This window comes from Apostichopus japonicus, chromosome 9 (genome assembly GCF_037975245.1).
Source record: "Apostichopus japonicus isolate 1M-3 chromosome 9, ASM3797524v1, whole genome shotgun sequence".
NCBI classification, from domain to species: domain Eukaryota; kingdom Metazoa; phylum Echinodermata; class Holothuroidea; order Aspidochirotida; family Stichopodidae; genus Apostichopus; species Apostichopus japonicus.
The window spans coordinates 29,951,258-29,974,751 of record NC_092569.1 but is presented as its reverse complement, the minus strand read 5'-3'; the positions used below and the strand labels follow the sequence as shown (position 1 = coordinate 29,974,751).

The window sequence follows — 23,494 nt, the reverse complement described above, 5'->3', positions numbered from 1 at the left end:
TTTATTGTTCTGCGACGGTAAAAGTTTTCGCATCTTTTAACTTTTGAAAATAGTATATGGAATATGGAATATGGAATCTATCAGGCCCTTTTTCACTGTGGTGTTCCCTTCACTTGTGTATCTACTCTCGTGGAGTTGTGATTTTCTGAACGCCTTACTTTATGCCAGCGAGACTGAGACACACCCAAAACTTCTTATTTTGTGGATTCGATTAAAATTGCATACACTGACTGGAAACTAACTGCAAACGCGATTAATTGCAACAACAAATGAAGATATACCAGAGATGTCGACATGTTTCATAAGGTAGGCATTTCAATTGTTGAAAAACCTTAATTTCGTACGGCACAGTGTGTATACTGGCCTATAAAAGTAACTAATCTAACGGAATATCACCAGACGTTGAGGCAGTTTTTTATCCATAATGTACTTTTGATTGAAGAATTGCTACATAACATGAGTTAAAAATGCTGAAATATTCTAACAACCATTCTTTCTCATGCATCTGCATTTTTATTGGAAGTATAATGTTAAGAAAAGGTTCACTTTCTAACGAGAAGTACTTAGAAAGTCCATTGTTATTGCTTAGCGTTTGCGGTTCACTCCGCAGTTGATGTCACAATATAATGACGTCATTACAACATTCATCGTGTTTCTGGTCAGTAAGAATCTGCTAACGTTGACATCAAATTTCTCTAAATTACTGTCTCTTTTGACTAAACGGGAACTACAGTATTGTTTGTGTACTAAAATGCTTTAGTATTAGTCAAATAAAAGTTGTTTTTTTTTCGCCTCCAGTTATGCATTTTAAGTTAAGCATCTTAACTTGTTTTATTCTTAAAAGAATATTCTGGTAGCTAAAGTTGATTGCTGAACAATTTTGTTTTAATCTTACTGTGAAAACCAAATCCTCATTGCATTTTTGGATTGTGAAGATATGAATGTTTCAAACTAGTGATATGTTGTAAATGCATCTGGCAACAGCAGAATGGATGATGTCGTCATGACACTTTAGCTGAAAATGTCTTTTTTTCTTTATAATTTCTCAATGATTTATTCACAAACAAAAGAATATTTCTACAAAAAGATGCATATTGATGAAGTTCTAAGTACAGAGAACATTGACAGCTATGCAAACATTCCAAATGAATCAGGTTTCAAAGACAACTCAACAAGAAGATTATAATAGCCTAAGTAAAGCTTCCAAATAGCATTTGTAAATAAGACAACACAAAACCCTTACTGTGATCCAACTTCCTGTAGTAGTTGAGGGTTTAGCCAGTCAAAAACGTTCACATTCACAGGCATGATATTGAGATGGTGTTTTCAACTAGAATTGTAGGCATGTATATATTGTTCTGCGACGGTAAAAGTTTTCGCATCTTTTAACTTTTGAAAATAGTATATGGAATATGGAATCTATCAGGCCCTTTTTCACTGTGGTGTTCCCTTCACTTGTGTATCTACTCTCGTGGAGTTGTGTTTTCTGAACGCCTTACTTTATGGCAGCGAGACTGAGACACACCCAAAGCTTTATATTTCATGGATTCGATTAAAACTGCATATACTGACTGGGAACTAACTGCAAACACGATGTATTGCAACAACAAATGAAGATATACCAGAGATGTCGACATATTTCACAAGGTAGGTCTTTCAATTGCGGCAACAACTCCATATCGTACGGCACAGTATGTATACTGGCCTATAATAGCAACTGATCTTATGAAATATGACCAGATGTTCAGGCAGTTTTTAACCATAATGTACTTTTAATTGAAGAATTGCTACCCAAAATGAGTTAAAAAATGTGTGAGCAATTCAAACATCCATTCTCTCCCATGTAGCTGCAAGTTTATTAGAAGAGTTAAGTTCCAAAAGGTTAACTTTCTAGCAAGAAGTACGTGGAAAGTCCATTGTTATTATTTCGCGTTCATGTCCGCAATTGATGTCACAATAACATGATGTCATGATAACATGAGCTTTTATGCATATCGTTTCTGGTCAATAAGATTCTGCTATTTTTGACAGCTAATGTTTCTAATTTACTGTCTCTTTGGACTAAACGAGAACTATAGTATTGTTTGTGTACTAAACTACTTTAGAAGTAGCTCCAACAAATATTTTCTTTGCCTCAAATTGTCTTAAAAGAATATTCTGCTGGCTTTAGTTGATTGCTGTATAAAATGCTGAAAATATTCTTAATCTTATTGTGAAAATCACATCCTCATAGCATTTTGTATTGTGAGAATATATTTGTTTAAAATTTTATGACATTTTGTAAATGCACCTGGCAACAGCAGAATGGATGATGTCATGATGACACTTCAGATGAAAATGTCTTTCTTTATAATATCTCAATGATTTATTCACAATCAAGAAGAATATTTCTACAGAAAGATGCATTTTGATGAAGTTCTACGTACAGAGAACTTTGACAACTATGCAACATCCATGTGAATTAGGTTTCAATGACAAATCAACAAGAATATTTTAATTGTCTAGGTAAAGCTTCCAGAGAGCATTTGCAAATAAGACATCACAGAACCCCTACTGCGATCCAACTTCCTGAAGTAGTTGAGGGTGCACAAGTAGAACTTTGAGTAAATCAATCATCCAGCTCCTTCTTCAAACAAATTCACACGGCGTGTTCGCTAGCTTACTATGATCCTTTAAGATTGAACGAAATATCTTGGATATCAAGGTGACCAATAATGCATACCAGAAATATTCTGTAGCTAACCAACTTATTAATGTGAGCTGCTTTGACTCAGATGGTAATGGTTAGAGATCCAGAAGTCATTTCTGTCTTAATTTTTTTATGTCCTCCTTTTAACTCAGTTGGAGTGATTCCTTCTGCCCTTTGCCTCTCACGCTCCAGGACATCTTCTTCCGTTGCTGACGACTGTTTTATGATCAAAAGGAATATTAATATGATTACTATCTGAAAGATGATTAACATTTCAAATATATCAGAATTGTAGGGAATTTTACATGATGTGAATTTTATAACCCATACGACTAACAAACTGTAAACGTTTCAGAATACAGTCAATTGTAACATATGTGATACTGGTCACTGAGTTCACACAAACTTGAAAATTCCAATCGTCTGGGATAAAATGAAGCAACTTTTGCCCAACGCATTGGCATTACTGTCTGCTGGCTTCTGCCAGAAGAACCATGCTGTTGAAAGCTGTATTACTAGACACATAAAAAATCATTTCATATTTTGTCAGCAATTTCCATGACCACAGTCTGTCATGTCATTAAGATTTGGAAGACATTATTTAATTTCATGAACTTTACAACAACTGGACATCTTGGACCCTATCAGTATGGTCACCAACGATGGATATGACCATTGAAATAATACTACTTTTGAGAGGGGGAATGCAGAAGGTTGGAGACTGGAATTACTTTATGTTGAACACAAATTTATGGACTGACATTTGAATGTTTAAGCCAAATTGCTACATTGTAATGAAACTATGCCTTGGAAAAAACTTGATGATGTAACGCAAAGTGCTATTACACAACAATGCGGCACAAGAAACTCACCCATGCAAAGAATATAGCAGCCCCAGCACTGACATCACGGACTTGTTCCAAGTCAAAGGCAGACAGGATGCCTTTCACTTTGGTAGCAGTCTCATGACGTATTTTATTTGGGTCAGCTTCCATGACTCGTCTTTTCAAGCCTTCCTTTCCAGTCTTACCTATCAGTGCTTGCATTTTCTTCCAATCCTATAAAATACCAGAAAAAAATGGTTTTGTCTTTAAATGAGGCTAATTTAATAACTATCAATTCTTGTTCATTTAGTCATCATTGAGTCATCATCCAATCACATACAATCAATATTCAGTACACTTGTATGGTAAGATTTAACAAGTAGCATTGCAAATAGCTGCCTATATGGTAAGTAGCTATCTTTGCCACAGTCTTTCAGACACTAACTGTTGTAAAGAAGTCATCAGCATTACCCTACTTGATACCCATACCAGATTGTCTGGTATCTCACCACTATATATGTTGCTGTAAATAAGGTTTGACATTCAAATTCAACTGTTCATTACTTTCAATTCACTATCCATATAAATATCCTGCCTATATGTTCATGATATAGCTGTTGGATACCCTTCCATATCTACCTCCAGTGGAACTTCCATTATTTCCCACCAGTAAACATATGCCTATGATTATTCTGTTTTACATTCACATCCAAATATCCCTTTACTTGCAATTCACTCTCCATGTTGTCCAACCAATCTATAAGTTCCTGTCACAGCTGTTTGATACCCATCCGAGACTGTCCCTTACCTACAATGCACCCTCATCATTTCCCACTAGTATACTGGTCCCCGCCATTATTCTTTTTTATATCCCCATCTGACAGTTTCTTACCTTCAGTTCACTCTCTTTATTACCCAGCAGTATATACGTCGCAATCATTACTTTGTGAACCTGTGCTGGTGGTTTACTGTAGCTTCTGATTTCAGCCACAGTGCTCTGTTTCAAGTTCAAGATTTCATCCTTCAATCGCTTCAGCCGTTTGAGGCTAAGCAGCATCTTATTGGCTGCTGCCATCTCTTGTGGCATGTATGCCTCAAAGCCATTCTTCTTAACCACATCTATGGCCTTCTCAAGGCTCTCCAATGTACGGATTTCCATTGATTTTACTAGATCTATGACACAAATGGAAATCAAAAAATGTGTAAATGACACAGAAATGTTTGGCTGGAATAGGATTTAAATCAGTTACTTGCTGGTTACAAGTCAGGTGCTATCCAGCAGTTATTTGGTGGCAAATTGGCAATCCCTTTGTGACCATTCTTTTTCTGGGATGGTGTCAGTTAGAACTAGCCAAACAACTTTGAAAGGGCCAATGAATTTATCGCTGGCCAAAGATTTAACTACTCTTTTCAAGCTTGTATATAATTTCCCAGTCAGTATTCAGATATTCATTTACATATATTAGTTAGTCAAATTCCAGGCAATGGCCATGTGCTTCCATTTTTTTGCACAATCTTACCTTCATTCCTACATAAGATTTTATCAATCAATACACTTCATGGCTGAGTTAATCATTTTAAGCAGATATCTTTTACATTAATTTCTATGAAAAAAAAAGTTGTAATCCATCTTCCTCTTGTATATTAGCTGTATTATTAAACATGACAGATGGATGAAAAAGAAAAATTGCACAACTTTACAAAAAAAAGATTTCTTTGTCATTTTTCTTTTTTTCAGATTCCAGGCCAATCATACTAACAAGCAATTGCTATCAATATCAAAAATTATTTTCGAATTATCATGAAAATAAACAACTCACCATCTCTCGCTTTGAACCGTTTCAGAATGGTTTCAGCTTTCTTCAGGTCACCATCTGTGTCGGCTAACTTTGCTGATTTAAATTCTTTCACGGATTTGGTGATTAAATCCTTGTCTTTCCTTTTAATTGCAACTTTTAATTCCTTTCTGATTCTTTGATCTTTTTCTCCTGCAATGTTAAAACATAAAACAATTGGTAATTTTTAGAAAAGGTAGAAAATGATCAAACTTTAATTTCTTTTCTGTCCCAAACATTTTAAAGTATTTCCTCTATATGATTTCTTGCAAAGTCTTTGAGTATGGTATTAAGATGACTTCTACTGGTATCATCACCAAAATTTCTAATTATTTTTACAGTCTTCAGAGTTATATCTCTAACCATGTGATCATGTACAGTAGCTATAAATCACTCCAGTAAGACTTTCACATCTCTGTGAAGTCTTGGTTTCATTGACATAAGGATATCAACATATCCTTCCTTGTACAATTCAACTATATTTCTATGAAAATATTGTCTGAAGATATCTTGTCTTTTCAGGATATTATTCTTGAGGAAAATGAAATAACATCTGTTGCTTTGCTTTGTGTCTGTATGTATGTTTTTTTTGAGGGGGGGGTGTGGGTGTTTGTTATTTTTATTTTTTCATAGCCTATTTTATATATGATGGAGAGACTAATGGAAATATTATTTACAAACTAGTAAAATGCTAAATAATTTCTCATTTCTTTGATCATGTTTGGTTTGCTGCAATGGGAACATATGAGGGTCTCACGTCTAGCCTTCTCCTTTGCAGCTTTTTCAGCCTCCTCGGCCACTCGTCTCTCGTCCGCATTCTTGGCTTGTTTTAAAGCCTCTTGAGCCTTCCTTGCTTCCTCTTCTGCTTCTTTCTCCAGCTCTGCTGCCCTCTATTAGCCACAATTTAAAAATGAAAAATACCAGGAAATGATCAACAGAATGGAAATTTTAATTTTAGTTTCCAAACTAGGTTAAATTTTGTAAAAAGGACAATGAACCTTACAACATCTTGAATTTCTGTTACATGAAAATGTCACATATTTCTAACTTAATTTAGTCTCAGACACAACATATAATTAATGTTATGCAAATAAATAAACTAATTCAAAGTATAAATATCAAAGACAATAGCACCAATGTTGTTAACATGGAATATAAATCAAATTTCCCATAAAAAGGGAAAGAAAAACACTGATGCAAAGTAGTCACAACATTGCTCATTTCAAATTCTTTCAGCTCAATTTTACACGTCAAATTATGCAAGTTAAATAGATAATTATGTAAACATAAAAATTGACAACCTTTTAAATCCCAACTTCTATAATATGGACAATATGCCTTTTCATCTTTTATTCATGCATCATCAGCTCTTTGCCCAACTGTCCTGATCCCCTTCCACCCACCTGCCCCACCCCATCCCCATTGTTTAATATATATACTGTAGCAATGTACAATCTGACAACGACATATATGGTGAAGATTATCAATGGAAAAGATATTGTGATAATATATGTATGAGTATGTATATCTAAAGTGTACCAGTGTATTAAATATCATGTCCTTGAATGAATCCACTGAAGATGACATATGAACTGGATGAGTTGAATATAACCGAAGTATGGGTATGGTAACTCTCAAGTCCAAATCTACATCATTAAGGTAATTAATGTATATGATTATATTAAAGAAGAGGGGAAAATTGGTGTGACACACCGAATAGATGGTCCATACCAAATACAACCATTACATTGCATATTCTGTAAAACACATTTGTAAATTAAACTGGCTTCTTATTGCCAGGAATTATAAATATTTTGTTTCTCATAGTTCAAGCATTGACTGAAATTTGACATGATTCTTCCCAAAGGACCATGCTTATGTACATATATATATTTAAGCATGTATTCATATGGTTACAGGATGTATACATATATTTGCAATGTAAGCAAAAGAGATGTAGCTACTAGATACCAGCGCCTTCCATTTAAATTCATCTAGCATCCAACTAATTAAGATGATTACATGTGCAGTGATGATTCTAGTCTACTTTTGGAGTTCTTTTTCCTGCCTGAAGTTAGTCAAACGTAATATACTGTATGCACAGTAATATCAGTCTTTAGATACACATAATAAAGTCTGTAACATTAGTACTGATCATAGTTATCTGTCTTAAGATACACATAATAAAGTCTGTCACATTAGTACTGTGCAGTTATCGGTCTTTAAATACACATTTAAAGCATGTAACATTAGTACTGTTCAGTTATCAGTCTTTAGATACACATAATAAAGTCTGTCACATTAATACTGTGCACATTTATCAGTCTTGAGATACACATAATAAAGTCTGTAACATTCATACTGGTCACAGTTATCAGTCTTGAGATACACATAATAAAGTCTGTAACGTTAGTACTGGTCACAGTTATCAGTCTTGAGATACACATAATAAAGTCTGTAACATTAGTACTGGTCACATTTATCAGTCTTGAGATACACATAATAAAGTCTGTAACATTAGTACTGTGCAGTTATCGGTCTTTAAATACACATTTAAAGCATGTAACATTAGAACTGTTCACAGTTATCTGTCTTAAGATACACATAATAAAATCTGTAACATTAGTACTGTGCAGTTATCTGTCTTTAAATACACATATAGAGTTTGTAACATGAGTCTTGTGCACAGTTATCAGTCTTTAGATACACAGAACAACGTCTGTAACATTAGTACTGTGCAGTTATCAGTCTTTAAATACACATTTAAAGCATGAAACATTAGTACTGTTCATATTTATCAGTCTTTAGATACACATAATAAAGTCTGTCACATTAATACTGTGCACATTTATCAGTCTTGAGATACACATAATAAAGTCTGTAACATTCATACTGGTCACAGTTATCAGTCTTGAGATACACATAATAAAGTCTGTAACGTTAGTACTGGTCACAGTTATCAGTCTTGAGATACACATAATAAAGTCTGTAACATTAGTACTGGTCACATTTATCAGTCTTGAGATACACATAATAAAGTCTGTAACATTAGTACTGTGCAGTTATCGGTCTTTAAATACACATTTAAAGCATGTAACATTAGAACTGTTCACAGTTATCTGTCTTAAGATACACATAATAAAATCTGTAACATTAGTACTGTGCAGTTATCTGTCTTTAAATACACATATAGAGTTTGTAACATGAGTCTTGTGCACAGTTATCAGTCTTTAGATACACAGAACAACGTCTGTAACATTAGTACTGTGCAGTTATCAGTCTTTAAATACACATTTAAAGCATGAAACATTAGTACTGTTCATATTTATCAGTCTTTAGATACACATAATAAAGTCTGTCACATTAGTAATGTGTACAGTTATCAGTCTTCAGATACACATAATAAAGTCTGTAACGTTAGTACTGTTCACATTTATCAGTCTTGAGATACACATAATGAAGTCTGTCCCATTATTTCTGTGCACAGTTATCAGTCTTTAGATACACATAATAAAGTCTGTAACATTAATACTGTGCACAGTTATCAGTCTTGAGATACACATAATGAAGTCTGTCACATTATTTCTGTGCACAGTTATCAGTCTTGAGATACACATAATGAAGTCTGTAACATTCATACTGTGCACAGTTATCAGTCTTGAGATACACATCATAAAGTCTGTAACATTAGTACTGGTCACAGTTATCAGTCTTGAGATACACATAATGAAGTCTGTCACATTATTTCTGTGCACAGTTATCAGTCTTTACAGTAGATACACATAATAAAATCTGTAACGTTAGTACTGGTCACAGTTATCAGTCTTTAAATACACATAATAAAGTCTGCTGCATGTAAGTTTTGCTTTATAACATGTGTTTGGATCAGTACTTTGTGTATAACACAAAAAAAAGAATGAAATGCAGGTTTCTCCATTTATTATATTTTACAAGTTTCATGATAATGTTTGTCCTGTATTCCCTAATTATACACAAATACCCTTTCAATGGTATGTAATGCAAATATAATGATGGGCCGAACTTTCTGCGGGTTATATGAATTTAATAATTGCAAGATGTGTCCGCTGAAGCTGCAAATGGAAGATGTCAACTAAATGCCATCTAGGCTGCTATTAATATAAAAAAAGGCAGACTGCAAATATGAAAATTGAATTTATGCTGGAATAAGGATCAAATTTAATAGGCCATATATGTTATGATGATGCCCTGCGATGGAAAAGAATGAGCACTGCTAAACCAGGCTTCGATCTTTGTCTAATTGAGATCATCTCACATGGACTTCTGACAAAAGATGATCTTTAATATGGATGGGATAATCTTGGTTGAGATGAAGCTTTGACTGACGCTGCCTCTCACCTCTGCCTCTACCTCTGCATTTCCATTGTTTTCGTCCTCTAATTGCTCTTCTTTGGCAACAAGCAGAGCCTTCTTTTCTATTTCTCTTTGTTCAAGCTCTGCTTTCTCTGCCTCTTGGATTAATTCCATTTTGAGAAGGTTGACAGCATCTTTGTAATCAGGATTGACAGCCTGATCGAAATTTCAAGCAATGAGTTCATTTATTTTGACGATTGGGTATTATTTAGTTAACTGAACTTGTAACCATATTCCAGTTCACATTCACCATTCCTGTGTATACATAGTGCAATTTCGTATTCAACATGTCAAGCTATCTATATGACTTATAAATCTTCCATTTGGCTGGTAAATTAGCCTAGTAAACATGTCTTCCTGAAGGCATATCATCATTCACCTTATCTTACACTGTCTTTATGAGAGACGTCTCTGAAAATAAGAGTTGTGGAGATTCTGTACAAGATGTTGCATTTAGCTGGTAATTCAGCATTTGTCAAATAAGGCAAGATAGATATGTCTGCCTTGATTCCTATATTATGCAAAGTAGGCTCCATCAGGCCATATTATTCCAAAGAAAAATAATGATCTATAGCAGTTAACAGATTCTTTATTTTTAACAGTAATAACAGAAACCGATTTCAGTAAAAAAAAACATCTGTTGATTTTCCTGTATCCTACTGCCTTTATTAAAGTGTCGAGAAAAAAAAACCAGAAGAGAAGCAGACCTTTTATTTAACTAAATTTTCATTCCTTTTCTTCCTTTTTTTATAAGGGTGGGGTAGGGGTGTAGAAGAAAAGGTTAAGTCCAAATTTGTTTACATTAAACAAAACAGGGGGTTAAATGATATCTTCCCAAATCTCCAGAGCTGCCCACAAAGAAGTAGTTCTGTCCACTTATGCTTTGTGTGAATAGCGTAGTTTATTGTATGACACAAATACAATAAACTACATGTCCTGCTCATTCATAGCAGGAAAGGTCACAGGGCAAATACAACCAGCGCTTATAAAATAGCTCGGCTAACATGTCTGTCTAAATCGTAGCATCTTCTCAATCAAAACATTCTCTAGGATTTCTTAAACACTCAATACCTGGATAATGCAAACTGATGGAACTCAAAGCATGGCAAGTTCAAGCACATAATGAGAAGAGAGTAAAATTCGTTTTCCACATGCAAACTGATATTTAGAAAAATACTTTGCAGATTTTATACACATTCAAAGCTGACAAAATGAGAGCAATATTCTGTTTCCATGGAGAATTTGCACAACTTCAAAGCAAAAGCAATACCCTGAGACCAAAAAAAAAAAACAGCTAAAAATTAAAGGATTTTTTTTTTTAATTGAAGCGTGAACATGCAGTAATAAATTGACCTTACCATATGAAGAGCTTTGCCGATCACATTTGGCATCTTTTCAACAAAAACAAGGGGAATCATATATACTTGATTTCTGAATATACCAATCTGGGATTACTAAATCTGGAATCACATCACAAAATGCTATGCAAAGTGGTCAAGTTGCTACACAAATGTAATGATGTATAGCAGTTTTTGTACACAGGTACAATAGTATTTTGTATGAGACAAACTTCACAACCTTCAAAACTGCTACCAAAACTTTTTAACCACTAAATTATTTCCTAACAGTACACATACATAGAGCAGTTTATACACAGAATACTGTATAATATAGTCAGTCAAATGAATTCATTATGGAAAATCGTTTTGTGACCGTCAAATAAATCCTCCTGAATTTCGAACAACCCCTTAAAAATCAGCTCTAAAGATCAAACATTGTAATCCTTTTCTTTTTTAAAGTTATACATATTAGGAACTGTACTACCTCTCCTCAAATAGTCACCAAATGAACTAAACATTTGTGTAAATTTTGTGTAGATAATATAATGTGTACTTCTTTTTTTTCAAATATTTTCATTCTCTACAACAATTCGGACCATCACAGCACTAAATCACTGCTAGTGATATGATTGTTTTGTTTTAAGTAAACACCAGCATTATACTCACAGCAGTGGCGAGGAGAGGAAGGAGTTTTGTGTGTGCATTTCCCCGTAATCACATTCATATATATACTTGCGACAATTCTAATGGCTCCATCTCCAACCCCAACCATAAACACTGAGGTGATGTCAAAAAGTGGACTTACGATTGCTTCTTCCTCTGCATTCTGGTCCTTCTCTGCCTCCTTTCGTTCCTCTTCCTTAAGAGCTATCGCCTTCCTCTCAAGTTCTCTCTGAGCCTCCAAAGCTTGTTGTACTTCAATAATTTCCAACTCCCTCAATCTTTCTGCCTCTTTCTCCTCCATTTCATTATCCCTTCGCTCACCTTCTTCCCTCTCCAGAGCCTCCTGCTTTCCTTTCTCTGTAAAAATTATAAATTGCAAATCCATCATTCTTTTAAATTGGCTCTTGTTTTTCTTTTTTCAGTAATTAAATGTTCCCGTCAGGAAGATTTTAGTTGTACACATCGTTACTTTCCAACTGCTTTCTTAATATACTGTTGAGTATTTCATAATGACATGAAAACAAGTATTGTGTAATGGTTCTGTGTGACTGCTATATCATGTAGTGTTATAGTAAAACTAACCCAAGTATTGAGTAAGGTTCTGTACGACTGCTGTATCATGGTTTATTGTAGTTTAATCAAAGTATTGAGTAATGGTTCTGTATGACTGCTGTATCATGCAGTATGACAGTTAAACCTAAAAATAACATTATAACTCCATATATCCTATCAAAGTTCTTAAGCAAGTAACACACCTTGCTGATTGTAATTAACATAAACTCTTTTTACAACTTAACAAGTTTTCTGGAAGAAAGTTGATGAAAATTATGATGGCATAAGCTACAAAGGAAACAGCAAAAAACAAAAATTCCACCAGACAGGCATTTGCGGTGGGGTAAATCAACTTTTCCCCATGAAAGTTGGCAAGGTCAATCATAAAAATATTCATTTATCTATTATCATAATATTATAGAGTTCTAATTTCACTTCTAAAATTCCTAATGATCAGCAAGTATGCTTGTGAATCCAAACTGTCCATTGATAGTAAAAACCAAATGGCCTCATTAATTCGTTACAATTTAGTTTATATCAAATGATACTGGTCACCTTCTTCGTCCTGTTTCCTCTTTTCATCTTCTCTTTCTTTTTCCAATCTCCCTTCTTCCTCTTTCTTCCTCTCCTCCTCATCCTTCTTTTTTTGAATCTCCTCCTCTTGCAATCTCTTCTTCTCTGCCTCAAACTCTCTCCTTCTCAACTCTTCAGCGATCTTTTTCTCAGTATACTTCCGCTGCCTCTCTGTAGATGCAAAACTAGTTGTTTATTACTCTTGTTATGAATGATATACATATATATGCATTGTGTTAATTTATAGCATTAACACACCAGTAGAATCACTGTGGTAGAGTGGTAAGGACTTCGGTTCGTGACACAAAGATCCAGGGTTCGATTCCTACCTTCACCTGATGAGTCCCAAAAAAAGAAAGAAACGGTTGTGAAGTGGAATTTTTCTGGTGTGTTATTCTTTACTTATTTGCTATATATCTGTCATACCACTTGCTACATATTCATTTCTTATATAAGGCTTGGCTTGCCTATAAAGAGTGGTTATTCTGTGTAACATTGTCAGATTCAAAAGCACCATGGGTGCACTCTGTACAATCATAACACTTTGGTAATACATCCTTAATGACAGTTATTCATAGCCAATTTATACCCATTAACACACCAGTAGAATCACTGTGGTCGTGTGGTTGAGATATATTTGTTTACCTTACCTGTAACTGAATCATTTCAAATTAATCCTGAATAAGTCAAGCTGATGAAATACATTATCATTGGACGTAAGTATCACATAACATCAGCAAATACATCAAAGTCAATATAAGAAGTGGCTTGAATTCACTTTAAATGCTACCTTCCATGCTAAGTTGCATCCTTTCTGGCAAGAAAAAAAAGTCTCCTCTAAAGACTGTTGCCATGCATATAGTTACTTGACAGAACCTAATGGGAGAAGCAAGATGTTTATTTCATTACAAGCACGTAATGAATCCCTAGGCTGGATCTAACAAGAGTACTTGCCTTCTTGTTCTCTCTGTTCTTCGAGTTGTTCTAGTGCAATTGCCTCCCGGCTTGGAATATTACACAAATCGACTTCAATCTCTACAAAACTGATGCCAGTTCCTGATACCGGCCGAGAATTGAGAAACTTCTCCCACCTCCTCTGTGAGAAGAGGTTGCCATGAACAACCTCAAACAGAAACCTATTAGGAAAGATCATCAAAGTTCAAGAAGCAATCATAAGCAGTCACTATGATGATGAAGGCAAACATTGTAAAGAGCAGTAGAAACAATTAAGTTGTACTCAAATCCCATTTATCATAAACAATTAATGTGGAAGCCTACACCCTGGGTGCCTGAGTTTGGTCCAACTTTTTGTATATATATGTATGTCAGTTATGTGAGATAATATGGAAGAGGTTCAGGTTACAACAGTTTCAATTTGGGTATTACTTTGGTATGATGAGCTGCAAAGGCTAGGTAGTAGTGGTACTGTTCTTAAATCTAAGGACTGACAAACCCCCCTGACATAAAATGATTCATTCTAAATGATATCCATCTGAGAGTTAGTAATATACATATGGGATTAGTTGAATGTGTTATAATTTATAATTCATGTCGAGTGACCAAGGATCCAATTTACAGGTTTAGCTCAATTTTGGTATCTTTTACAATTTGGAAGACCATTTCAGATTGGAAGACTGTTGACTTCTCCTGGACAAAAAGCTGAACTTGCTTTAGTCAACCCACTACTTCCCACAACGCTGAGTTTCATTGCTTCTCGTGTTATTTTATTTATAAATATCCAGACCATGGTATTGGTTACTCTACATAATATTCATCATATTTTACACAACACATGCATACACATTACAGTATGGGATTGTTGATCAAAGTAATGAAAAATACACAATTTTCAAACTCAATTTTCAACACTGCATCTCAAAGTTCTAATGTGGTAATAAACATTCCTATTACTACATTTTGAGTTGAGTTTCATGAACTTGTGATAGCAAATATACAGAGGCTAAAGAACACAAAAAAAGGCATCTGAAAGACCTGATAAGGGAAGTCAGCATAAACTTGTTTACAAAAGTAACAATTACTGTCAACATCAAATTTGTAAGACATTAGAATTTTCTGAACTGAACTTAACAGCTGCTGTGTTAAGTCACATGTAAGTAAAAGCTAGTACACAGTGGTTAACCACACAGATCTCTTAGACTGAGGGGTAGTTCAATCATGATTTTTTTTAAATAACTATATAACTTGTTCCTATCAGGATGATGCAAAGTTTATATCTGATAAGAAAAATGCTGCTCTTATGTCATACCTGGAAGTAGTGGTTGACAGGTTGTCTCTAATTGACATTGAACGTTACTTACCGGGCTTGATCCTCAGAGATCAAATCCTTCTGTTCTCCATCCAAGAGAGCAAATTCCCATCGCAAATCCTGCACCAAGAAGTACCTTCGATCCATCTCTTGAAGGAGGTCAAACAACTCACTTGGTTCGCAGCAGTCATCCATTAAGCAGCAGTATTCCATAGAAGCTTTCACCTGCATTTAAAGATATAAATCCTTAATTCTTGGCAACTTATTTCATGTGAATAAAATAAATAATCTACTTATATATTATTTGTCACAAACACTGGTTTTTCTTAATCCTGAACAATAAATTGAGAAACTTACTGTCATTATATAAGCTAACCAACCTACATGTTGTAAAATGAGGAACAAGTTCCTTTCAATTTTTTTTTTTTTGGTTTTTGGTTTTTCTTAATCCTGATGTTAGAAGTGGCCATGTATCAGGAAAATATCTTCTTATGATACTTACAAACTTGTGTAAATGTAACCATGCGTGTGCAAGTGAAAATGCTCCACTGAAAAAAACTCTCTATGAAAATGAAACTTACTTTGAAAATGGTTTTTCAGGTATTCAAAAATGATCAATTGGACTTTGGAACGGAGGTACTGTAGACATCTTTTTATACACAACCTTGCATATTGTCAGTGTGTTATGGTAAAGCTTGCTAAAAAGACAAACTCGCTGTTGTTACATACTGTAAATATGATGAATATGAACATAACTACATTCTGAGGTTTAAACTCACTTGTCCCAGACTAATTCCTCCAAGTCTGATTTCCTCATGGAGACTCTGCATCTGTCTAGGGGATAATTCTCCTTTACCTTCTACATCATACTCCCTGAAAAGTCGGGCAGTAACTGATTTCTTCATCTCCATATCACCCATCGTATCTTTTCTGCAACGGCTGCTGTTTTTGTGAACAATGAATACTACTTGCATAAATTTATATCATATATCTGCTTTGTGTAATGAGTATACGTCACTAAATACTTTCTATTTTCCTTAAGGTCTCGTTGACATTCAAAAGTATCACTGTTTCTACAAATCGCAAAGTAAACATGTTCCCAAAACACACTAGACTACAGAAATGGGATTTGTTAAAGTTACAGTAGTTAATCATTTTGGCTGCAACCACCATTTGTCTCAAAAATTCCAGTAATCATGTTACAATTTTAGGAATCTTTACACTGCTAATGAATTGGTGTACAAACAAAGCTGTAAATATGCCACATTTGGTATGCAGCCCTCTTAAAAGTCCAAGTTATTCTTCAAAGCATTCATAAACAATGACTATACAGGAAGAGGATTAAGGAGCGAAAAATATGAAGAACGGATTACATATGTTTGTAGAACTGATAGTTGTTTAGGGGTCCCAAGTCTCTGTTGAGGCCGGTAATGGGAGACTTATTAAAATACAAGTAGGGATGCACCGGATCCAAATTTTTGGATCCGGCCGGAACCGGATTTTGCCGGATAGTACATGAAATCCGGCCGGATTTTATCCGGCCGGAACCGGATTTTTTCATTACACAAAAGAAAATCATTAATAAGAAGTAGAAGTATAAAACAAGGAGCAAATCTTAGGTGAGGTATATGCATATTATAAAGAAGGTGAAATTAAGACCCCATTTATGAGATTAAATATGACTTGAAGTGGTGTAATCTACATTCTTTAATAAAATAACTACAATATAATTGTTGACAAGCTTGATACAGCATGTAAATTTGTTTGCTGGATGCATACTACCTATGAAGTTTGTTTTAAAACGGGAAGCTACATTTCACAAATCTCATACTTTATATACTGAATAAAAAGATTATTTAATTGTTGTAATAACACTACTATCTGGATTTAGAATTGTCTTTTATTATTCAGTATTTGGTAACAAATTTTTACACTGCAATATTATCTGTAAATATAATAATATAATATAATCTGATAAAATTCCCAGTGTTGAATATGGTCGAAGACCCCCTTCCCTCTCTTGTGATTCTAGCAATGTCAATTACATATCCCACTGTGCTCTTTGCAGAGAGGGCAATTATGTAGGTCAAAACAGGTTCTTGGTCCCCTTACATTTTAATAACCACAAAACATCAATACACGATATTTTTGCAAGATACCCCATTTCAGAACATTTCAATCTTCATATAGACATTCTCTCAAAAACCTAAAATGTATTTATATTGGCACGAAATTCAAATCCGTAACTGAACGTAAACGAAAATAAATCGATTGGATCTTTCGTATTAAGTCTCACATCACCGGCGTCAAAAAAGAACCGTACAACAACCACATTGTTTGTGTCTAACCAGTGCTGCCTACTTTAATGCGTGTACGTGTTCTGCTACAAAAGAGCTTCATGATATATCATACAATGAATTGGCTAGTATCAGTACATAGCAGTAGGCCTAGAACTACTCACATTCGCCGACACAGGATCGGAAAGGAGAAAGTACGGGCCTAAAAAAAATTTAAAAAAACACGACGACAACCTTTGTTAGAAGTCGGTTTCTTCTAAGTTATTCGAGATTTATTGTCGAAAGTTTTCATCACTTCGTTCTAGTGGTAGTTTTTCAGAATCCAGTACGCAGCACTTTTGTAACACCGATCACTGATCTATTGACGCTTCTGACGGCCTCATTGAAGGTAGCAGCCACTAAGAGCAGACACTAACAGCAGCCACTAACAAAAAAAGGACAGTAAGACATGACACACAGTACTACAACTGCGGTCGTGTGTGTTTGTTATAACCAGTGTTACCAGCAACAGTTGACGAAAAAACGCTAGATTGGCGAAAATAAAACCCCAAACGCGCTGTATATACGTAATGTGTAATGATCAGAAAAATGATTTTTTTTTTCAAAATCGATTAACTTTAGTTATGGAGCCTACAAGGATGTCCGGTTAGCACCATATTAAAGTAGACAGGTTCATCTTTCACGTGGTATACCTCTACTATCGGTAACAAAAATGATTTCTTGACCAAAAGTGGCCTTAAAGTTTTAACCCCGATACGGACATCACTAAACGCGCAGTATCTAAGGTGTAATGATCTAAAAAAATGATTTTTTTCCCCTTCAAAATCGATTAACTTTAGTTATGGAGCCTACTAGGATGTCCGGTTAGCACCACATTAAAGTAGAAAGGTACTTCTTTTACGTGGTATACCTCTACCATCGGTAACAAAAATGATTTCTTGACCAAATATGGCTTTAAAGTTTTAACCCCGATCCGGACATCTCTAAACGCGCTGTATATACGTTATGTGTAATGATCAGAAAAATGGTTAATTTTTATTTTTTTTTTAAAATCGATTAACTTTAGTTATGGAGCCTACTGCCATGTCCCGATAGCACCACATTAAAGTAGAAATGTTCCTCTTTCACGTGGTATACCTCTACTATCGGTAACAAAAATGATTTCTTGACCAAAAGTGGTCTTGAAGTTTTAACCCCGATACGGACATCTCTAAACGCGCTGTATATCTAAGGTGTAATGATCCAAAAAATGATTTTTTTCTTTCTTCAAAATCCATTAACTTTAGTTATGGAGCCTACTAGGATGTCCGGTTAGCACCACATTAAAGTAGAAAGGTTCCTCTTTTACGTGGTATACCTCTACTATCGGTAACAAAAATGATTTCTTGACCAAAAGTGACCTTAAAGTTTTAACCCCGATACGGACATCTCTAAACGCGCTGTATATACGTAATGTGTAATGATCAGAAAAATGTTAATTTTTAATTTTTTTCAAAATCGATTAACTTTAGTTATGGAGCCTACTAGGATGTCCGGTTAGCACCACATTAAAGTAGAAAGGTTCCTCTTTTACGTGGTATACCTCTACTATCGGTAACAAACTGATTTCTTGACCAAAAGTGACCTTGAAGTTTTAACCCCGATACGGACATCTCTAAACGCGCTGTATATACGTAATGTGTAATGATCAGAAAAATGTTAATTTTTTAATTTTTTTCAAAATCGATTAACTTTAGTTATGGAGCCTACTAGGATGTCCGGTTAGCCCCACATTAAAGTAGAAAGGTTCCTCTTTCACGTGGTATACCTCTACTATCGGTAACAAAACTGATTTCTTGACCAAAAGTGACCTTAAAGTTTTAACCCCGATACGGACATCTCTAAACGCGCTGTATATACGTTATGTGTAATGATCAGAAAAATTTATGATTTTTATTTTTTTTCAAAATCGATTAACTTTAGTTATGGAGCCTACTAGGATGTCCGGTTAGCACCACATTAAAGTAGAAAGGTTCCTCTTTTACGTGGTATACCTCTACTATCGGTAACAAAACTGATTTCTTGACCAAAAGTGACCTTGAACTTTTAACCCCGATACGGACATCTCTAAACGCGCTGTATATACGTAATGTGTAATGATCAGAAAAATGTTAATTTTTTAATTTTTTTCAAAATCGATTAACTTTAGTTATGGAGCCTACTAGGATGTCCGGCTAGCACCACATTAAAGTAGAAAGGTTCCTCTTTTACGTGGTATACCTCTACTATCGGTAACAAAAATGATTTCTTGACCAAAAGTGACCTTGAACTTTTAACCCCGATACGGACATCTCTAAACGCGCTGTATATACGTAATGTGTAATGATCAGAAAAATGTTAATTTTTAATTTTTTTCAAAATCGATTAACTTTAGTTATGGAGCCTACTAGGATGTCCGGTTAGTACCACATTAAAGTAGAAAGGTTCCTCTTTTACGTGGTATACCTCTACTATCGGTAACAAAAATGATTTCTTGACCAAAAGTGACCTTGAAGTTTTAACCCCGATACGGACATCTCTAAACGCGCTGTATATACGTTATGTGTAATGATAAGAAAAATGTTAATTTTTTAATTTTTTTCAAAATCGATTAACTTTAGTTATGGAGCCTACTAGGATGTCCGGTTAGCACCACATTAAAGTAGAAAGGTTCCTCTTTTACGTGGTATACCTCTACTATCGGTAACAAAAATGATTTCTTGACCAAAAGTGACCTTAAAGTTTTAACCCCGATACGGACATCTCTAAACGCGCTGTATATACGTAATGTGTAATGATCAGAAAAATGTTAATTTTTTTCAAAATCGATTAAATTTAGTTATGGAGCCTACTAGGATGTCCGGTTAGCACCACATTAAAGTAGAAACGTTCTTATTTCACGTGGTATACCTCTACTATCGGTAACAAAACTGATTTCTTGACCAAAAGTGACCTTGAAGTTTTAACCCCGATACGGACATCTCTAAACGCGCTGTATATACGTTATGTGTAATGATCAGAAAAATTTATGATTTTTTTTTTTTTTTCAAAATCGATTAACTTTAGTTATGGAGCCTACTAGGATGTCCGGTTAGCACCACATTAAGGTAGAAAGGTTCCTCTTTTACGTGGTATACCTCTACTATCGGTAACAAAAATGATTTCTTGACCAAAAGTGACCTTGAACTTTTAACCCCGATACGGACATCTCTAAACGCGCTGTATATACGTAATGTGTAATGATAAGAAAAATGTTAATTTTTTAATTTTTTTCAAAATCGATTAACTTTAGTTATGGAGCCTACTGGCATGTCCGGTTAGCACCACATTAAAGTAGAAAGGTTCCTCTTTCACGTGGTATACCTCTACTATCGGTAACAAAACTGATTTCTTGACCAAAAGTGACCTTAAAGTTTTAACCCCGATACGGACATCTCTAAACGCGCTGTATATACGTAATGTGTAATGATCAGAAAAATGTTAATTTTTAATTTTTTTCAAAATCGATTAACTTTAGTTATGGAGCCTACTAGGATGTCCGGTTAGCACCACATTAAAGTAGAAAGGTTCCTCTTTTACGTGGTATACCTCTACTATCGGTAACAAAACTGATTTCTTGACCAAAAGTGACCTTAAAGTTTTAACCCCGATACGGACATCTCTAAACGCGCTGTATATACGTTATGTGTAATGATCAGAAAAATTTATGATTTTTATTTTTTTTCAAAATCGATTAACTTTAGTTATGGAGCCTACTAGGATGTCCGGTTAGCACCACATTAAAGTAGAAAGGTTCCTCTTTTACGTGGTATACCTCTACTATCGGTAACAAAAATGATTTCTTGACCAAAAGTGACCTTAAAGTTTTAACCCCGATACGGACATCTCTAAACGCGCTGTATATACGTAATGTGTAATGATCAGAAAAATGTTAATTTTTTAATTTTTTTTCAAAATCGATTAACTTTAGTTATGGAGCCTACTAGGATGTCCGGCTAGCACCACATTAAAGTAGAAAGGTTCCTCTTTTACGTGGTATACCTCTACTATCGGTAACAAAAATGATTTCTTGACCAAAAGTGACCTTAAACTTTTAACCCCGATACGGACATCTCTAAACGCGCTGTATATACGTAATGTGTAATGATAAGAAAAATGTTAATTTTTTAATTTTTTTCAAAATCGATTAACTTTAGTTATGGAGCCTACTGGCATGTCCGGTTAGCACCACATTAAAGTAGAAAGGTTCCTCTTTTACGTGGTATACCTCTACTATCGGTAACAAAAATGATTTCTTGACCAAAAGTGACCTTAAAGTTTTAACCCCGATACGGACATCTCTAAACGCGCTGTATATACGTAATGTGTAATGATCAGAAAAATGTTAATTTTTAATTTTTTTCCAAAATCGATTAACTTTAGTTATGGAGCCTACTAGGATGTCCGGTTAGCACCACATTAAAGTAGAAAGGTTCCTCTTTTACGTGGTATACCTCTACTATCGGTAACAAAAATGATTTCTTGACCAAAAGTGACCTCGAAGTTTTAACCCCGATACGGACATCTCTAAACGCGCTGTATATACGTTATGTGTAATGATAAGAAAAATGTTAATTTTTTAATTTTTTTCAAAATCGATTAACTTTAGTTATGGAGCCTACTAGGATGTCCGGTTAGCCCCACATTAAAGTAGAAAGGTTCCTCTTTTACGTGGTATACCTCTACTATCGGTAACAAAACTGATTTCTTGACCAAAAGTGACCTTAAAGTTTTAACCCCGATACGGACATCTCTAAACGCGCTGTATATACGTTATGTGTAATGATCAGAAAAATTTATGATTTTTATTTTTTTTCAAAATCGATTAACTTTAGTTATGGAGCCTACTAGGATGTCCGGTTAGCCCCACATTAAAGTAGAAAGGTTCCTCTTTTACGTGGTATACCTCTACTATCGGTAACAAAAATGATTTCTTGACCAAAAGTGACCTTGAAGTTTTAACCCCGATACGGACATCTCTAAACGCGCTGTATATACGTAATGTGTAATGATCAGAAAAATGTTAATTTTTTAATTTTTTTCAAAATCGATTAACTTTAGTTATGGAGCCTACTAGGATGTCCGGCTAGCACCACATTAAAGTAGAAAGGTTCCTCTTTTACGTGGTATACCTCTACTATCGGTAACAAAAATGATTTCTTGACCAAAAGTGACCTTGAACTTTTAACCCCGATACGGACATCTCTAAACGCGCTGTATATACGTAATGTGTAATGATCAGAAAAATGTTAATTTTTAATTTTTTTCAAAATCGATTAACTTTAGTTATGGAGCCTACTAGGATGTCCGGTTAGTACCACATTAAAGTAGAAAGGTTCCTCTTTTACGTGGTATACCTCTACTATCGGTAACAAAACTGATTTCTTGACCAAAAGTGACCTTGAACTTTTAACCCCGATACGGACATCTCTAAACGCGCTGTATATACGTTATGTGTAATGATAAGAAAAATGTTAATTTTTTAATTTTTTTCAAAATCGATTAACTTTAGTTATGGAGCCTACTAGGATGTCCGGTTAGCACCACATTAAAGTAGAAAGGTTCCTCTTTTACGTGGTATGCCTCTACTATCGGTAACAAAACTGATTTCTTGACCAAAAGTGACCTTAAAGTTTTAACCCCGATACGGACATCTCTAAACGCGCTGTATATACGTAATGTGTAATGATCAGAAAAATGTTAATTTTTAATTTTTTTCAAAATCGATTAAATTTAGTTATGGAGCCTACTAGGATGTCCGGTTAGCACCACATTAAAGTAGAAACGTTCTTCTTTCACGTGGTATACCTCTACTATCGGTAACAAAACTGATTTCTTGACCAAAAGTGACCTTGAAGTTTTAACCCCGATACGGACATCTCTAAACGCGCTGTATATACGTTATGTGTAATGATCAGAAAAATTTATGATTTTTATTTTTTTTTTCAAAATCGATTAACTTTAGTTATGGAGCCTACTAGGATGTCCGGTTAGCACCACATTAAA

At 34.7% G+C, this 23,494-nt stretch overlaps 1 protein-coding gene across 1 annotated transcript; it reads right to left on the bottom strand.

Annotated features, from left to right (window-relative positions):
* Nucleotides 1-1,632: 1,632 nt before the first annotated feature.
* Nucleotides 1,633-17,796, bottom strand: LOC139974294 (uncharacterized). Its single transcript, XM_071981322.1, has 11 exons — nucleotides 17,596-17,796; nucleotides 15,914-16,076; nucleotides 15,187-15,359; nucleotides 13,823-14,004; nucleotides 12,851-13,039; nucleotides 11,886-12,100; nucleotides 6,106-6,238; nucleotides 5,334-5,501; nucleotides 4,406-4,686; nucleotides 3,562-3,747; nucleotides 1,633-2,905 (listed from the first exon to the last, which is right to left on the bottom strand). The coding sequence occupies exons 2-11, from the start codon at nucleotides 16,052-16,054 to the stop codon at nucleotides 2,771-2,773; spliced, it is 1,803 nt and encodes a 600-aa protein (XP_071837423.1). The 5' UTR covers nucleotides 16,055-16,076; nucleotides 17,596-17,796; the 3' UTR covers nucleotides 1,633-2,770.
* Between the last annotated feature and the right edge of the window lie 5,698 nt (nucleotides 17,797-23,494).